Source organism: Azolla caroliniana, unplaced genomic scaffold, assembly GCF_043228905.1.
Source record: "Azolla caroliniana isolate FFs.n. ecotype wild unplaced genomic scaffold, voAzoCaro1.0.p SCAF_22, whole genome shotgun sequence".
NCBI classification, from domain to species: Eukaryota; Viridiplantae; Streptophyta; class Polypodiopsida; order Salviniales; family Salviniaceae; genus Azolla; species Azolla caroliniana.
This window is the reverse complement of record NW_028230457.1, coordinates 9,457,755-9,473,071: the sequence shown is the minus strand read 5'-3', so window position 1 is coordinate 9,473,071 and position 15,317 is coordinate 9,457,755. Positions and strand designations below refer to the sequence as shown.

The 15,317-nt window shown below is 40.6% G+C and overlaps 2 protein-coding genes across 2 annotated transcripts; both read right to left on the bottom strand.

The window, feature by feature from the left end:
- Window positions 1-6,382: 6,382 nt before the first annotated feature.
- On the bottom strand, window positions 6,383-9,243 carry LOC147849944 (serine decarboxylase 1-like). The gene is made up of 5 exons (XM_087336906.1): window positions 8,868-9,243; window positions 8,513-8,753; window positions 8,185-8,378; window positions 7,837-7,973; window positions 6,383-7,012 (listed from the first exon to the last, which is right to left on the bottom strand). The coding sequence occupies exons 1-5, from the start codon at window positions 9,226-9,228 to the stop codon at window positions 6,401-6,403; spliced, it is 1,545 nt and encodes a 514-aa protein (XP_087193032.1). The 5' UTR covers window positions 9,229-9,243; the 3' UTR covers window positions 6,383-6,400.
- A 4,374-nt stretch (window positions 9,244-13,617) lies between these two features.
- Window positions 13,618-14,155, bottom strand: LOC147849943 (serine decarboxylase-like). Its single transcript, XM_087336987.1, has 2 exons — window positions 13,819-14,155; window positions 13,618-13,704 (listed from the first exon to the last, which is right to left on the bottom strand). The coding sequence occupies exons 1-2, from the start codon at window positions 14,153-14,155 to the stop codon at window positions 13,655-13,657; spliced, it is 387 nt and encodes a 128-aa protein (XP_087193113.1). The 3' UTR covers window positions 13,618-13,654.
- Window positions 14,156-15,317: the final 1,162 nt, after the last annotated feature.

Below are 15,317 nucleotides of genomic sequence, written 5' to 3'. Positions count from 1 at the left end.
TATTTTATCACAGATCTGCCGGTCTCGAAGGGTTTCGATGTTATCTTAACCGTCGTTGATCAATATACTAAGATGGCACATTTTGTGCCGTGTACTAAGGCCATCACTAGTGAGGAAACCGCCGCCCTTGTCATGCGTGAGGTATTTGGGCATCATGGCCTCCCAGACAATATCATTAGTGACCGAGGACCTCAATTCGTCTCCAAATTTTGGAAGAATCTCTTCAAGATGCTCAAGGTCTCTTGTAACCTCTCCTCCGGTTATCATCCCCAGACCAATGGGCAGGCGGAACAAACAAATCAAAGGCTGGAACAATACCACCGGTGTTTTCTGAGTTATCAGCAAGACGATTGGGCTGATATTCTTCACTTTGCGGAGTTTCCTTATAATAACGTTATTCACTCCTCAACTCGGGTCTCCCCATTTTACGCTTATACCAGTTCTTATCCTCGCTGGTCTGTGATCGACACCATGGAGCTATATACCAATCCTCCTGCCGAGGATCATTTGGAGAGGCTACACAAGATCCAGATGGATCTCTCTACTCATCTTCATCATGCTCAACACACACAGAAGACTTATGCGGATCGTCATCGGCTTCCCTCCTCTTCTGCCATCCCGAGATCGAGTATGGCTCTTACGTCATCACATCAAGACTACTTGACCGTGCGACAAGTTGGATTATTGAGAACTCGGTCCTTTCCGTATTACTGGTAAGGTTAATGATGTCACATTCCGTGTTGATCTTCCTCCACATCCGGTCTTCCATAGTTCTCTTCTTGAACCTTATAAAGCAAACACTATTCCCGATCGTGTTACACCATTGCTGCCCTCGCTTGAGTTAGACACCGGCCCAGAGTATGAAGTTGCTGCCATCCTGGACTCCAAATTTGTTCCCAACAAACTTTATTATTTGGTCGTTTGTCTTGGCTATAGTCCGAGTGAACGTACTTGGGAACTTGTCGAGCATATCACCAATGCTCAGGATCTTCTTGTTGATTTCCATCGACAGTATCCGGACAAACCCGGTCCTCAATCATCGCCGACTCGTTACACTCGTCGTCTTAAGGGGGGATAGTGTCATGATATGGCAAGACTCGAACCCATGAACTTATGTTATATGGGTCAAGCTCTTGACCATCATACCATCTATTGTAATACATAGGATAGTATTTTCCTTTAAATTTTATTATAAGAAATTAATGTATATTCCAGATTTCTCTAGAACATTCTAGAAGCTTTAGCACTCCTCCTGAGAACACTATAAAAGGAGGCACAAGGCATTATGTTGAACCAAATTGGTTCAACGCTAGTCTTAAGCCTTATAGCCATTTTGTACTTACTCTTCATATAATATATCATATGTTATCATCATCTCTCTCTCTCTCTCTCTCTCTCTCTCTCTCTCTCTCTCGTCTTACGCAGTCCCATCCTCTTAGTACTAATAGTACTTCCCTTCTCCAGTACTAATTCTCTCTCTGTTTTAGTACTATTCTTGACAACAAGGGTAAAATCAAGCTTGCTAGATGAAGAAGCTTTCCGGAAGGATCGGGAGTCCGGAACCGATCTGAAGGCCTTGGTCCCTGAAGATGACCACAACCGGGGTAGAGGCCGGTATCAGAGTCCCCAAAACCGGGACAAATTGGGAATGAGGTCGAAGTCAAGGGAGAGGTCTACTTGCTTCTACTGTGGGAAGCCGGGGTACTTCTAGAAGAACTGTCGAAGAAGACGAGATGGTTGAAGTATGCTTGGGCAGCCTCGCACAACGATTCAACTTGTTAAGGATAACAATCTTGGTGAGGGAGAACCCTCCTTCGTTCTTCGACCTTCAACTCAATGTTGTTGGTTGAAGAGAACCACATCCGAACCAAGACCAAGATGTCAGGAGGACAAATGTTCTTCTCGAATTCGGATGGTGGCCGAGGACAAGGTTGATTCAACCCATCTCACGAAGGGAACTCAAAACTTCGACAACAAGATGGAAGCCATCGAGGAACCTTCGAAAGAAGGGGGAGCTTCCATGCTGAACAAGGTCGGCAAACGAGGCCCGCTACTTGCAATTATTGCAGAAAAATCAGCCACCGCGAAGAGGAGAAGTGAGTCGGCTTCGACAAGCCAACAACTAAGAAATTATGCCACCAACTCTGAAAACGACCACTATGGTGGGCTACTCATAATGAGGCATAGAGCGAACTCTGAATACGATGACTATGGTGGGCCTCCGACTCCACAAGCACCTCTCAAGGTTGTTAGGTACGTTAGGTACGGTACAGATACCATACGTATTTAACGTATTAATACCCGTATAGTACCTCCCAATTTAAAAATACGTTAAATAAGTTTTTTTAATATGTTAAATACTTATAAACTACATAAAGTACGTAAAATACGTATTTTACGTATAGTACGTTAAATACTTCTAGAATTTGAAAATTATTTACCTTTCTAAAAAATATCTATAATATTGTAAAAAACATCTATGTTTACACAATTTTGTGATGTACAATATAGTTCTGCATCCAAAAATGCATATAAGACATTTGAACATTTCACATCCTAAAATACTTGTCGTAATATGGATGTCGACATTCCCGTATTCTATAAATCAGTGTAAGTGTGTATCACGATGTTCTACTTCAAATTGTAATTATTTACAATTATGCCTTCATAGATTGAGGAATCGTCTACGATTATCACACTCATGATAGGTTTCTCTTTTCTTCGTTTTCTTCTTCTTCTTCTTCTTCTATCTTCTGCGATTATCACACTCAAGACAGGTTTATGTCTTCTTTTCTCTCTTCATCTTCTTCATCATCATCTCTTCTATTCTTTTTTCTTCCTTCCTTTGGCTTCTTTTTCACTAAAATCTTTTTTTTCTTTTGCTTTTTGTTAGGGTTTTACTTACATTTTCTTTATAAATACGTATTATACCTGTTTTTTTATAAATATGTTAAATACCGTATTGGACAAATGTACATGATATTTGACTGAACAACATTGAGGTATAGTACGTACTATACAAATGATGAGGTACTATACGTATTTAAACGTTAAATATGGGTACGTAAACAACCATGGCACCTCCAACTTGAAATACATGTGGTTCATCGACTCCTACGCCTCACATCATATGACATCACACCAAGAGTGGTTTCGTGACCTAAGAACACCGGATCGACACGGATACCTAGAGAGCAGAGATGGCACCACACATTCCATTTGGCACATCAGCAACGTTCCATTCAGCAACGACGGCCAAAACAATTGCATCAAGAATGTATTGCATGTGCCTACAATAACAATGAATTTGGTCTCGTTCGGCCAAATCATGGAGCAAGGCATGCAAGTTCTTCAACTACGAAGGATTCTTCATAAGGACGGAGAGATGGTCGAATGTTCATTCTCGATTCGAACGAGGTGAAAACGGCTATGTATGCCAAAGGTCTCAAAACCGAGACGAACATCGAGTTGTGGCACAATAGATCAACCACATCAATCTCCAACGGCTTCGAGCTATGCAATCAAAGGGAGTTGCCATCAGACTTCTGACCTTTGAGTCGAAATAAGTGTACCAAGTTGCCATCGGACTTCTGACCTTTGGAAATAAGTGTACCAAGTGTACCACTTCCAAAAGCTCAAGGGCCAAGTCGAAAAAGAATCTGGTTGGCACATTCGATGCCTACATCGAATGGAGGCAAGGAGTACTTCTCTGACGAATTCATCACCTACCTCTAAGGTGAAGGCATTTAGAGAGAATTCTCATGCCAACACACACTCCAACAAAATGGAGTAGCCGAAAGGAAGAATCGGCAAATACTCGAGGTAGCACACGCCATGATGCATGAGAAACACAACTAGATATAGTTAGTTAGTCAACATAGGTAACTTAGTGGTTACCTATATAGAATCTAGTTAGTGTGTTGACCTTAAAGCCTTAAATAGGATACATTGTAGATCCTCCACTCCCATGTTCATTTAATATAGGACCATGGTTGTTTATGTACCCGTATTTAACGTTTAAATACGTATAGTACCTCATAATTTGTATAGTACATACTATACCTCAATGTTGTTCAGTCAAATATCATGTACATTTGTCCAATATGGTATTTAACGTATTTATAAAAAAAACATGTATAATACGTATTTATAAAGAAAATGTAAGTAAAACCCCAACAAAAAGCAAAAGAAAAAAAAGGATTTTAGTGAAAAAGAAGCCAAAGGAAGGAAGAAAGAAGAATAGAAGAGACGAAGATGAAGAATAAGAAGCAGAAGAAGAAGAAGAAGAAGAGAGAAAAGAAGACATAAACTTGTCCTGACTTTGAGTGTGATAATCGTAGAAGATAGAAGAAGAAGAAGAAGAGGAAGAAACGAGAAACCTATCATGAGTGTGATAATCGTAGACGATTCCTCAATCTATGAAGGCATAATTGTAAATGATTACAATTTGAAGTAGAACATCATGATACACACTTACACAGATTTATAGAATAAGGGAATGTCGACATCCATATTACTACACGTATTTTAAGATATGAAATGTTCAAATGTCTTATATGCATTTTAGGATGTAGAACTATATTGTACATCACAAAATTGTGTAAACATAGATGTTTTTTACAATATTATAGATATTTTTTCGAAAGGTAAATAATTTTCAAATTCTAGAAGTATTTAATGTACTATTATTACGTAAATTGGGAGGTACTATACGCGTATTAATATGTTATATATGTATGGTATCCGTACCGTACCTAACGTACCTAACAACCTTGTATAGGACTTACACCTTTGTACCTATATTCTACTCACACATGGGTACCTTTGCACATGAGATGTATATATACCTCATTGTGGGTATTTTTGTATTTGATGATGCCTTTTAATATACACTCGTTAATCATCCCCCATTTATATTATTATTCATAACTGTATCTTCCTCTCTCTCTTCCTCTCACACACATACGCACACATATCACATAATCTTCCACTGCTTAACTACTCACATAATTAGTCACTAATTAACCCTAGTTAATTATCTAATTATTAACACATCACCTAAACAGGTTCTATGGTCATATGCTTTGTATTTTCTTTTCTCATAGTGGAAGTTGTTCTGCCCTGTGGTTTTTCCTTGGATTCAGGGTTTTCCACGTAAATCGTGTGTATCTGTTTTTCTTGTGTTTGAAATTCAGATCTGAATTTACTGTTTATCTCTGCCATATTCATATCAGCTTTTTCTAGGATTAGCTCCATCATTTTCTTCCATATCCGGTAGTTGTGATTTGTAAGTTTGTATACTGAATACTTTCTTGTAATATTATTGGATGTGAATGACAGGAGATTCTAATTTTGTGCTTCATTGGATCTAAATGAAGATAAATGTTCCACTTCTTCCTCAGAGTACATGTTTGGATTCTCCGGATCAATCCAAGATAATGTGTGGTATTGTCTTTTGCTTGTTGTGCCTTAAAGAAGCTCTAATACCATGTAAGGGGAAAAGAAGCAATAACACACAAGGACAAAGGGAGAATGAGAGATTGACAGAGATGGAGAGACAAGGTTGACACAAGAAAACTCTCTATATATTTCATTATCCTAGTGAGAAAACTTTATATAGAAACATACAAAAACTATTTAAATATTTAAGTTACAAAATAAGTTGTAAGTGAGGTAATATTTTATTATGTGTAACCTCACCTATAGATATTTATATTATATATCCTAACAGTAGAGTAATGATGGTAGAGTGATGATGGCTTGCTTGCATTGTAGCGAAATTGCTTGAGGGCCCTCATCAAGCGAAGTTGAGTATTTTGTACATGCACTAATCACGAAAAGAAGGAACTTAGATGTATGCATGAGAGAAAGAATGAGAGAGGGAGATCACTATTTCTAGACAATAAGTTAGCCATTTAAGAGCACCTCCTTCCACAACAATTGTATGATGTTATACGTGTGCCGCTTAACAAGTTGGCAGCAAAATGCGTTCGTAAGTGATGGTATGTTAGTGACTCGTTTTGGCATTTGCAGAATGCCTATTCCATTGCAATGAGCTCTTAAATGTGTACTTTGATACCGTAAATATAACAAAGATCTATTAACTACTTATTCATATATACAATCAAACTCATCCCAAGTCACTTTAAGTAGATGGATTAATCCCTCCTCTACGGTTATTGATACCATGAGCTCCAACTCAAAGGATCTCAATGGAAGAGGAAAGAAGTTGAGGAACCCATAAATTAAAGGTTGCTCTATATATGTAGAGGTTGCAAAATGTTCGGAAACCACGGTATTTGAAAGGAAAACCCAACAAGAAGTTTAAAGTTTTTGAGTTTCTGGATAATAATGATAAAAACGGTTACTAAGGGCTTCTTCATTACATGAAGCCACTCTCTTATGTTTTACATTTGAGAACCGTTTCGGTCTTATGGGTCCGACTACAATGAGCGCAATTCTCATTGCCAATCTCCTTAGCAACACACGGAGCAACAACTTGGGCACCAATGAGGCAAGCGGATCTATTCTGAACCAAGTCTTCGACGAAGGCATCCAACTTGTTTACCGTGACACTAGGCATCACAATTGCGTGCGCGACATTTCCCTGGCAAGCGAGTTGCCATTTGCGAACGAAAGAGTCATTGGGAGGCCTTTCGAACACCACAGTAGTGCTAAGCTCATTAAGCATAGCACCAAACCCTGCCTCTCGCAACCGATCCTTGAGATAACGAGCATTGCGAAGGCAACGCCGGACGTCTTTCTGGAAGCCTCCGTAGCCCTTTCGATTCAGTGTGTACCACATGAATAAGGGCGCATGGATATTCCTGCTTCCCAATATAGTTGTATCCGATGATGTCGATGCACAAGATTGTTCAACATTGCTCGAGAGCTCATAATTTATGAGTTTCTTTCTAGTGATTTGAACACCACATGGTATAGGGCACCCGATAAATTTATGTCCGGAGACACTCATGCTACTGATAGGCTTCTTGAAGGTCACCTTTGGAGCCTAAATTACAAATGAGATATCTTAATCAGAACAATGCTAACAAGTATGCTTGATATCAATATGTACATTGCTCAAAAGCATATAAGTGATAAAAAAATATGTATATTGCTGAAAAGCATAGAAGTGATAAGAAATATGTACATTAACGAAAAGCATAGAAATGATAAAAAAATATGTACGTTGCCAAGAAGCATAGAAGTGATCAAATAAAAATATGTACATTGCCTAAAAGCAAAGAAGTGATAAAAAATAAGTACTTTTTTTCCAAATAAGTACTACTCGTGTTATGACACGGTTAAAATAAAGAAATCGTTCATTAATATGAATATAAAAGAAGAGGAATCGTTTCAGTCATGAAGCCATCCCTATTCGTCATTCTTAGGTAGGTTATTTAATAAACCTCATCTTCCTGGAAAAGTGGGCCTCCCATTTTGGGAAGTGGAAATGTGCTCTTGTTTTCAATAACTATTAGCTATCATTCCATAAGTACTAGTCTGGGTATTTTCCTAAATGAATATAGCTTATCTCCTTTAATTTCCGTGTCTCAACCTTTACACCTTCTATTAGCTATTAAAAAACATAAAAAACATGTACTTTTTTCCAAAAAAGAAGAAAAAGAAGACTCCTTCCATTAGTTATTAAAAAATATGTACATTGGCCAAAAGCATAGAAGTGACAAAAAAATATGGACATAGCACCAAAAGCATAGACTTGTATGTACCTTCTCTACAAAAGGCATCATAAATCCGAAGAGGACTACATCGCAATGAATATAGAATCGAAAAAATATGGACATAGCACCAAAAGCATAGACTTGTATGTACCTTGTCCACAAAAGGCATCATAAAACCGAAGAGGGCTCCGTCACAATGAATGTAGAATCGATCCTCGGTGAAACCCGTCTCCGACAATGTCTTGATCACTAGGTCTAAATCATCCACGGCTCCTTTCACAGTTGTGCCTGCATTTTAAATCAATTGTACAATCAAAGATCTCCTTCCTCCAACAAAAAAATCTGAGACATGCATTCTTCATTTGTGGCATAATAGGCATCTATCTATCTATCTATATATATATACCAAAAAAGTATGTACATATGGTAGGTACATGACAAGAGCACAAAGATCATCATCATCATCCATGCAAAACAAAGAGAGAGTTTGCTTTAATACCAATGTTCACTACGATTATTGCAGCTCTGTGTTTCCTCTGTTGCAGCTGAGCCTTCAAATCCGAGCAATCCATTGCACCTGATACCAGACTCTCCAATTTCACAAGCTCCATCCTATACATTCTAGCGGCCTTGAATATGGAGTAGTGACATTCCTTGGAAGCATAAAGGACACCATCTGGATATGCCTCCCTCCTGTCGATTAAATCCATCCAAACATTCCAATGATTAAGCCAGAGTTAAGCACAATTAAGCACAATCAACCATAATTAAGCATCATTAAGCATAAACAGATGGAAGGGGAGAGGTAGATGTGGATATATGATTACCCGAGGAGTATGCCATGGAGGTTCCCCTCTGTACCGCTGGATGTGATATATCCCCAGTAATCTTCCTTTCCGATTCCCCAAAGCCGAGCAAACCAGTCCAACACTTCGGCCTCGAATTTCTTCAAATGGAAGCCATGGCTGCTGCTGCTGCTGTCCGTGAATGTACTACTGAAATGGTCGGTGTAGAAGTGCTGCAGCTGCGACAATGCTCCATAATCAGATTTCATATTGCTAGGATAACCTGCCATCATAACGCCATAGCCGGGTTTAGTCAATCCTGTGTATATTAAATGGCCTAGAAGCGGATTGCTTTCTAAAGTTCTGTGTACAATTAATTATGCAGAGACATTCATACCGATCTGATATTTGGTGCGCTCCACAAGCGTTTCGCGATATGTGGCGAGAATCGACGCCATGTGAGCTTCTTTCTCTCCCGTGATTTCATCGTCCATCGCGGGCTCGGTGATGGCAAAAGAAGAATGCCGCAAGTCTCCGCCTACTCCACCAAAATCAGAAGAAGAAGAAGAAGAAGAAGAAGAAGAAGAAGAAGAAGAAGAAGAAGAAGAAGAAGAATCATCTGGTATTGATCCAACTGCATCTTTCGCAGAGATGAGACCGAGGAACTGATCGAGAACAATGGCGGAATGATGAGGGTCTGCGACATAATTGTGAGAGATGGTGTTGTGAGGATGATGGAAGAGGTGAGATAATCCCATGTTGATGTAATGAGGATGGGATAGAAGGGAAGAGGCCAAAATGAGGAGGGAGAGGAGCTTCCTATTTCTTGGAATGGGCAAACACAAGCTCCGTGGTTCAAGCCAACGGTTTTGCGGTTCGGTTCGGGCTTGAGCTTCGTAAACTAGTTTGAGCTCGGTTTGGGAAGGCTCAAGCCTACACGGAGCCAAATTGGGCCTACGAACCAGTTAAGGCTTACTTTGGTTGGTTTGGACAAGTCCAAACTTATTGGCTAAACCAGTTAAGGCTTACCCAGGTTAGTTTGCACAAGGCCAAACTTATTAAGCCGAAAGTGAACCGTTGCCGATTCCTAGAGATTCTATGGAGAGAGAGAGAGAGAGAGAGAGAGAGATGAGGTGAGGACTTTGAAAGATGACCAAGAGATGACAATGAAATCACAACACATTTGAGTTAAATAATAACAAAAAGATTCGGAAGGGTTGTCATTTAAAAACATGGGAGTTGGGACTCTCGACCACAACAACATCATATTTTGTTGTTTCGAAGATTTGGGTTTCATACTGATACTATTATTGAACATGTAACAACCATGTGTTAAATCCATGGCCATCGTGTTGTAGTAATAACGACACCATTATAAATGGTGACCCTCCACAAACGCGGAAAAAGGGTACAATAAAGTGTTATATATCCACATGTTACTAACAACCTTGAAAAGGGCACAATAATAAGATTCGCTCCTAAAGTTTGTTATTTACACACATCTTACACATGTGCCCACCCTCAATTAGGAAAAAGGACACAATCATCACCTTAGCTCTGGTTCTTACAATGTTGTATACACCATTCAATATGAAAGTGTTATCCACACCATTAATATCTACGACCAAAAGAGCACATAAGTAATATAAAGTGCCACTATAGATGCCAATAATCTAAAAACATGCAATATGCATATCAATATGTAAGATATAAAGGTTTTATGTACCCCAATTATACAAGAAAGTGTTATGTACAACTATATTATAAGAAGAAAGTCTTATATACATACAATTGTTAATATTTCATGTTGCATTAGTTGTGGGGGTCCCACAATAGATATGCCAATGCTAATAGATCGAAAGGTGTTTATGAAAGATTCCATATGTGTTTCCTTTTTGCATGGTAAGGATTTTACTTCGGATGTAAATGGATCGATCTAATTTTTGTTCATCTATTTTAAGATTGTTTGGATTTTTGGGTTTTGTCCCATGTTTGAGGATTAACTCTTTCATGACCGTGTTCTCTTCATGGTGTTTGAAGACATTACATGGTTTGATAAACTAAAACAAGATAGTTGGGCCCCTTACAACGTCTTTGGCTTATGTATAAATACTACTTTTACCTCTTCAACTACTTTTGCTCACAATTTTTGTAACTTGGACTTCATGTTGATGTAATGAGGATGGGATAGAAGGGAAGAGTGTCGAATACGAGTGTATAATGGCCGTATTCACACTGTCCCTTTGGACAGTCCAAGTTTGGGCTATTTTTGTAAATAGCATAAAGGGCAGTTGCCCTAGGATAGTCACTATATAAAGTGACTTTGTAACCTTTAGAAAAGGTTGGTTGTTATTTTGTAACTGTTGCTATTAAGAAATATAACGTATTGCTTTGTACCTCTCTCTCTCTCTCTCTCTCTCTCTGTATCTTGTTCAATCTCATACACAGGTTCTTCTTCATCATGAATGTTGCTTGCACTTCCGCATTGACGGCCTTGTCCCCAACATTTGGTATCAGAGCGTTGGAGGTTCTTCAACCCACTGCCGACCATCTTAGTACACCACACAACATTTTGCTTTCGTTTTCTTTGAAGAACAGAGAAGGGAGAAGAAAAACAAAAAGCTCACATCTCACTGTGTTAAATCACAAATTGGAGTAAGCCAGCCGGTTGTACTCTGTTCCTGTGATTGTAACCGCTTGAGGGAGCTCGTTGTGCAACAATCGATGCAATCGTGCTTCATTCGGTTAAACGACATCCGAATAGGTCACCGGACGCTATTCACTCGCTTGTTGTAACCACCTGCTGTAGATTGGTCTCCTGGCAACAACCAAATTCATGCTTCATTTGGCTGATCGACATTCGGGAGGATCAGTTGGATTTGTCCCTCTCATCGTTGCAGTAATCCGAAGCAGAATCGTCCCAAACAATCGATTTCTTGTAATCGTCATTCGGCTTACAATTGGAAGCTAATCGGGCTCACTCCGACTTGACAACATTCGGGAAGACCAGCCGGTTCTGTCCCTCAAGTTAACGGAGTCACTCCGAGCAAGTTCAACAACAAGTATCCGAAACCAAACCGACTTGGGTTCAAAATCGAGTAGAACGACATCGGGTGAGCCAACCGGCTGCACCCCACTAAGGTTCGTAGTCAACTCCGAACCGAGTCTTACCAACCGAAACCGAAGCAGATGGCATCAACATCCGGCTCATCGGAGATGAGTCTAAGGAGGTTCGATAGTTTGAACTTCAACTTCTGGAAGGAACAAATGAAGGACTATCTCATAGTCAAGGGTCAGATAGACCCGATTGAGAATGAAAATCCTCCAGAAGCATACAAGGCAAACTAGTGGCTAAAGCTGGACAGAATTGTCCACGCCACGATTCGGATGCACTTGTTGGAGTCAGTGTACTTCACAATGCAATCGTGCTCGACAGCTTTTGAACTATCGAAAACATTGTCGGAAACTTATGAAAAGAAGGTCGCTGCAAGAAATATGTATCTGATCCAGCGCCTCTACAACTTGCGGATGAAAGAATCCGATTCGGTTCAGGCACACCTCAACGAGTATGAAAGCATAAGCTCCCAAATCTCGTCTCAGGGGACGGCAATCGAGGATGAACTTAGAGCAATGATACTCATGAGTAGTCTACCCTCTTCATGGGAAACTTTCGTTACAACTATGTGCAATGCTTCAACAACTGTCGTTAAGTACTCCGAAGTCACGAGCGCAATCCTGACTGAAGCAACTCGGAGAAAGTCTTTCGCCAAAGACTCGGCAGATGAAGCTTACGTAGTACAAGGTTCGACCGACCGATCGAACAACCGGGGAAGAAGTTCTTCCCGACCGCCGAACAATCAGCGAAGCTGGAGCAAGTCCCGGGACAATCGAATTGGCAACTACTGCAAGAAACCGGGACACATGAAAGCCGACTGTCGGGCACTCAAAGAAAAAATCGACAAAGCTCAGAGAGCGGATCAAAAGAGTAGTCGGCATGAGGAGGTCAACTACGTCGGCTCTTCAACCGAAATTTTGACGACTAACCCAAACTTGCTGTCCATAGAGAACCCAGTCAAATCAGAAGTTTTGCTTACGACTGAGGAATCGAGCACATGGCTCCTGGACTCGGGCGCATCGTATCATGTGACACCTCACCAGTCTCAGTTTCAGCAATACTCGGACCGGCATTCCAACTCAGTTCGAGTCGGAAATTCACAGCACTGTGCTATAATCGGAATCAACACCGTAGAGTTCAACCTTCCGGGTGGCTCTAGAATCGTACTACACAATGTCCGACACGTTCTTGACCTCTCAAGACCCTTGATCTCAGTCGGACAGCTTGACGAAACTGGCATCCGTGCCAGATTCTCATCAGGAGGGTGGACACTCCACAAAGGGAACGTCCTGCTTGCTCGAGGACCAAAGGTACATTCCTTGTACCCTTTATATGTCACATTGAAAGAGGGTGACTTATTTTTGGTTGATATCCCCGTGTCATCATTATGGCACGGACGACTTGGACACCTCAACAAGGCCGACATATACGCACCTATCCAAAGCCGGTTACATCCCCAAACTCTCCTTCTCGGATCACCAATTCTGCGAGCATTGCCAGTACAGCAAATAGATAGCCGCATCACACCCGACATTAGCACCAAGAGAATGGAGTCCCCTCGATTTGGTCCTCTCGGACGTTTGTGGCCCGATGCCACATCAATCTCTCGGTGGTGCTTCGTACTTCGTCAGTTTTATTGACAACTCGACTCGAAAGGTGTGGGCTTACCCCATAAGAACCAAAGATCGGGTGTTCTCGATCTTCTCTGAATGGCTTGCAATGGTCGAAAATCAGATCGTTCGGAAACTGAAATGTCTCTGAACCGACAACGTAGGAGAATTCAAGTCTGAAGAATTTGTCAAATTTTTCCGGGAATGCGACATTCGACGTGAATATACGGCACCCTATAGTCCGGAGCAAAATGGAATTGCTGAACTCATGAATCAAACGATTCAAGAACGCATAGTATGCATGCTCCAACACTCCGGACTGTCGGATGGCTTTTGGGCGGAGGCTCTACTTACGGCAGTACACATAATAAATATATCACCAAGTAAACCTCTAAGACTTCAAATACCTCAGGAAATATGGACCGTGAATGTACTACTGAAATGGTCGGTGTAGAAGTGCTACATCTGCGACAATGCTCCATAATCAGATTTCATATTGCTGGGATAACCTGCCATCATAACGCCATAGCCAGGTTTAGTCAATCCTGTGTATATTAAATGGCCTAGAAGCGGATTGCTTTCTAAAGTTCTGTGTACAATTAATTATGCAGAGGCATTCATACCAATCTGATATTTGGTGCGCTCCACAAGCGTTTCGCGATATGTGGCGAGAATCGAAACCATGTGAGCTTCTTTCTCTCTCGTGATTTCATCGTCCATCGCGGGCTCGGTGATGGCATAAGAAGAATGCTGCAAGTCTCCGCCTACTCCGCCAAAATCGGAAGAAGAAGAAGAAGAAGAAGAAGAAGAAGAAGAATCATCTGGTATTGATCCAACTGCATCTTTCGCAGAGATGAGACTGAGGAACTGATCGAGAACAATGGCGGAATGATGAGGATCTGCGACATAATTGTGAGAGATGGTGTTGTGAGGATGATGGAAGAGATGAGATAATCCCATGTTGATGTAGTGAGGATGGGATAGAAGGGAAGAGGCCAAAATGAGGAGGGAGAGGAGCTTCCTATTTCTAGGAATGGGTAAACACAAGCTCCGTGGTTCAAGCCAACGGTTTCGCGGTTCGGTTTCGGTTCGGTTCGGGCTTGAGCTTCGTAAACTAGTTTGAGCTCGGTTTGGGAAGGCTCAAGCCTACACGGAGCCAAATTGGGCCAAACCAGTTAAGGCTTACCGTGGTTGGTTTGGAAAAGTCCAAACTTATTGGCTAAACCAGTTAAGGCTTACCCAGGTTGGTTTGCACAAGGCCAAACTTATTAAGCCGAAAGTGAACCATTGCCGATTCCTAGAGATTCTATGGAGAGAGAGAGAGAGAGAGAGATGAGGTGAGGACTTTGAAAGATGACCAAGAGATGACATTGAAATCACAACACATTTGAGTTAAATAATAACAAAAAGATTCGGAAGGGTTTGCACAAGGCCAAACTTATTAAGCCGAAAGTGAACCATTGCCGATTCCTAGAGATTCTATGGAGAGAGAGAGAGAGAGAGAGATGAGGTGAGGACTTTGAAAGATGACCAAGAGATGACATTGAAATCACAACACATTTGAGTTAAATAATAACAAAAAGATTCGGAAGGGTTGTCATTTAAAAATATGGGAGTTGGGACTCTCGACCACAACAACATCATATTTTGTTGTTTCGAAGAATTGGGTTTCGTACTGATACTATTATTGATCATGTAACAACCATGTGTTAAATCCATGGTCACCGTGTTGTAGCAATAACAACACCATTATCAATGGTGACCCTCCACAAACGCGGAAAAAGGGTACAATAAAGTGTTATATATCCACATGTTACGTTAGTAACAACCCTGAAAAGGGCACAATAATCAGATTCGCTCCTAAAGTTTGTTATTTACACACATCTTACACATGTGCCCACCCTCAATTAGGAAAAAGGACACAATCATCACTTGAGCTTTGGTTCTTACAATGTTGTATACACCATTCAATATGAAAGTGTTATCCACACCATTAATATCTACGTCCAAAAGAACACAAAACTAATATAAAGTGCGGCTATATATGCAAATAACCTAAGAACGTGTGATATGCACATCAATATGTAGGATAAAAAGGTTTTATGTACCTCAAGAATACAAG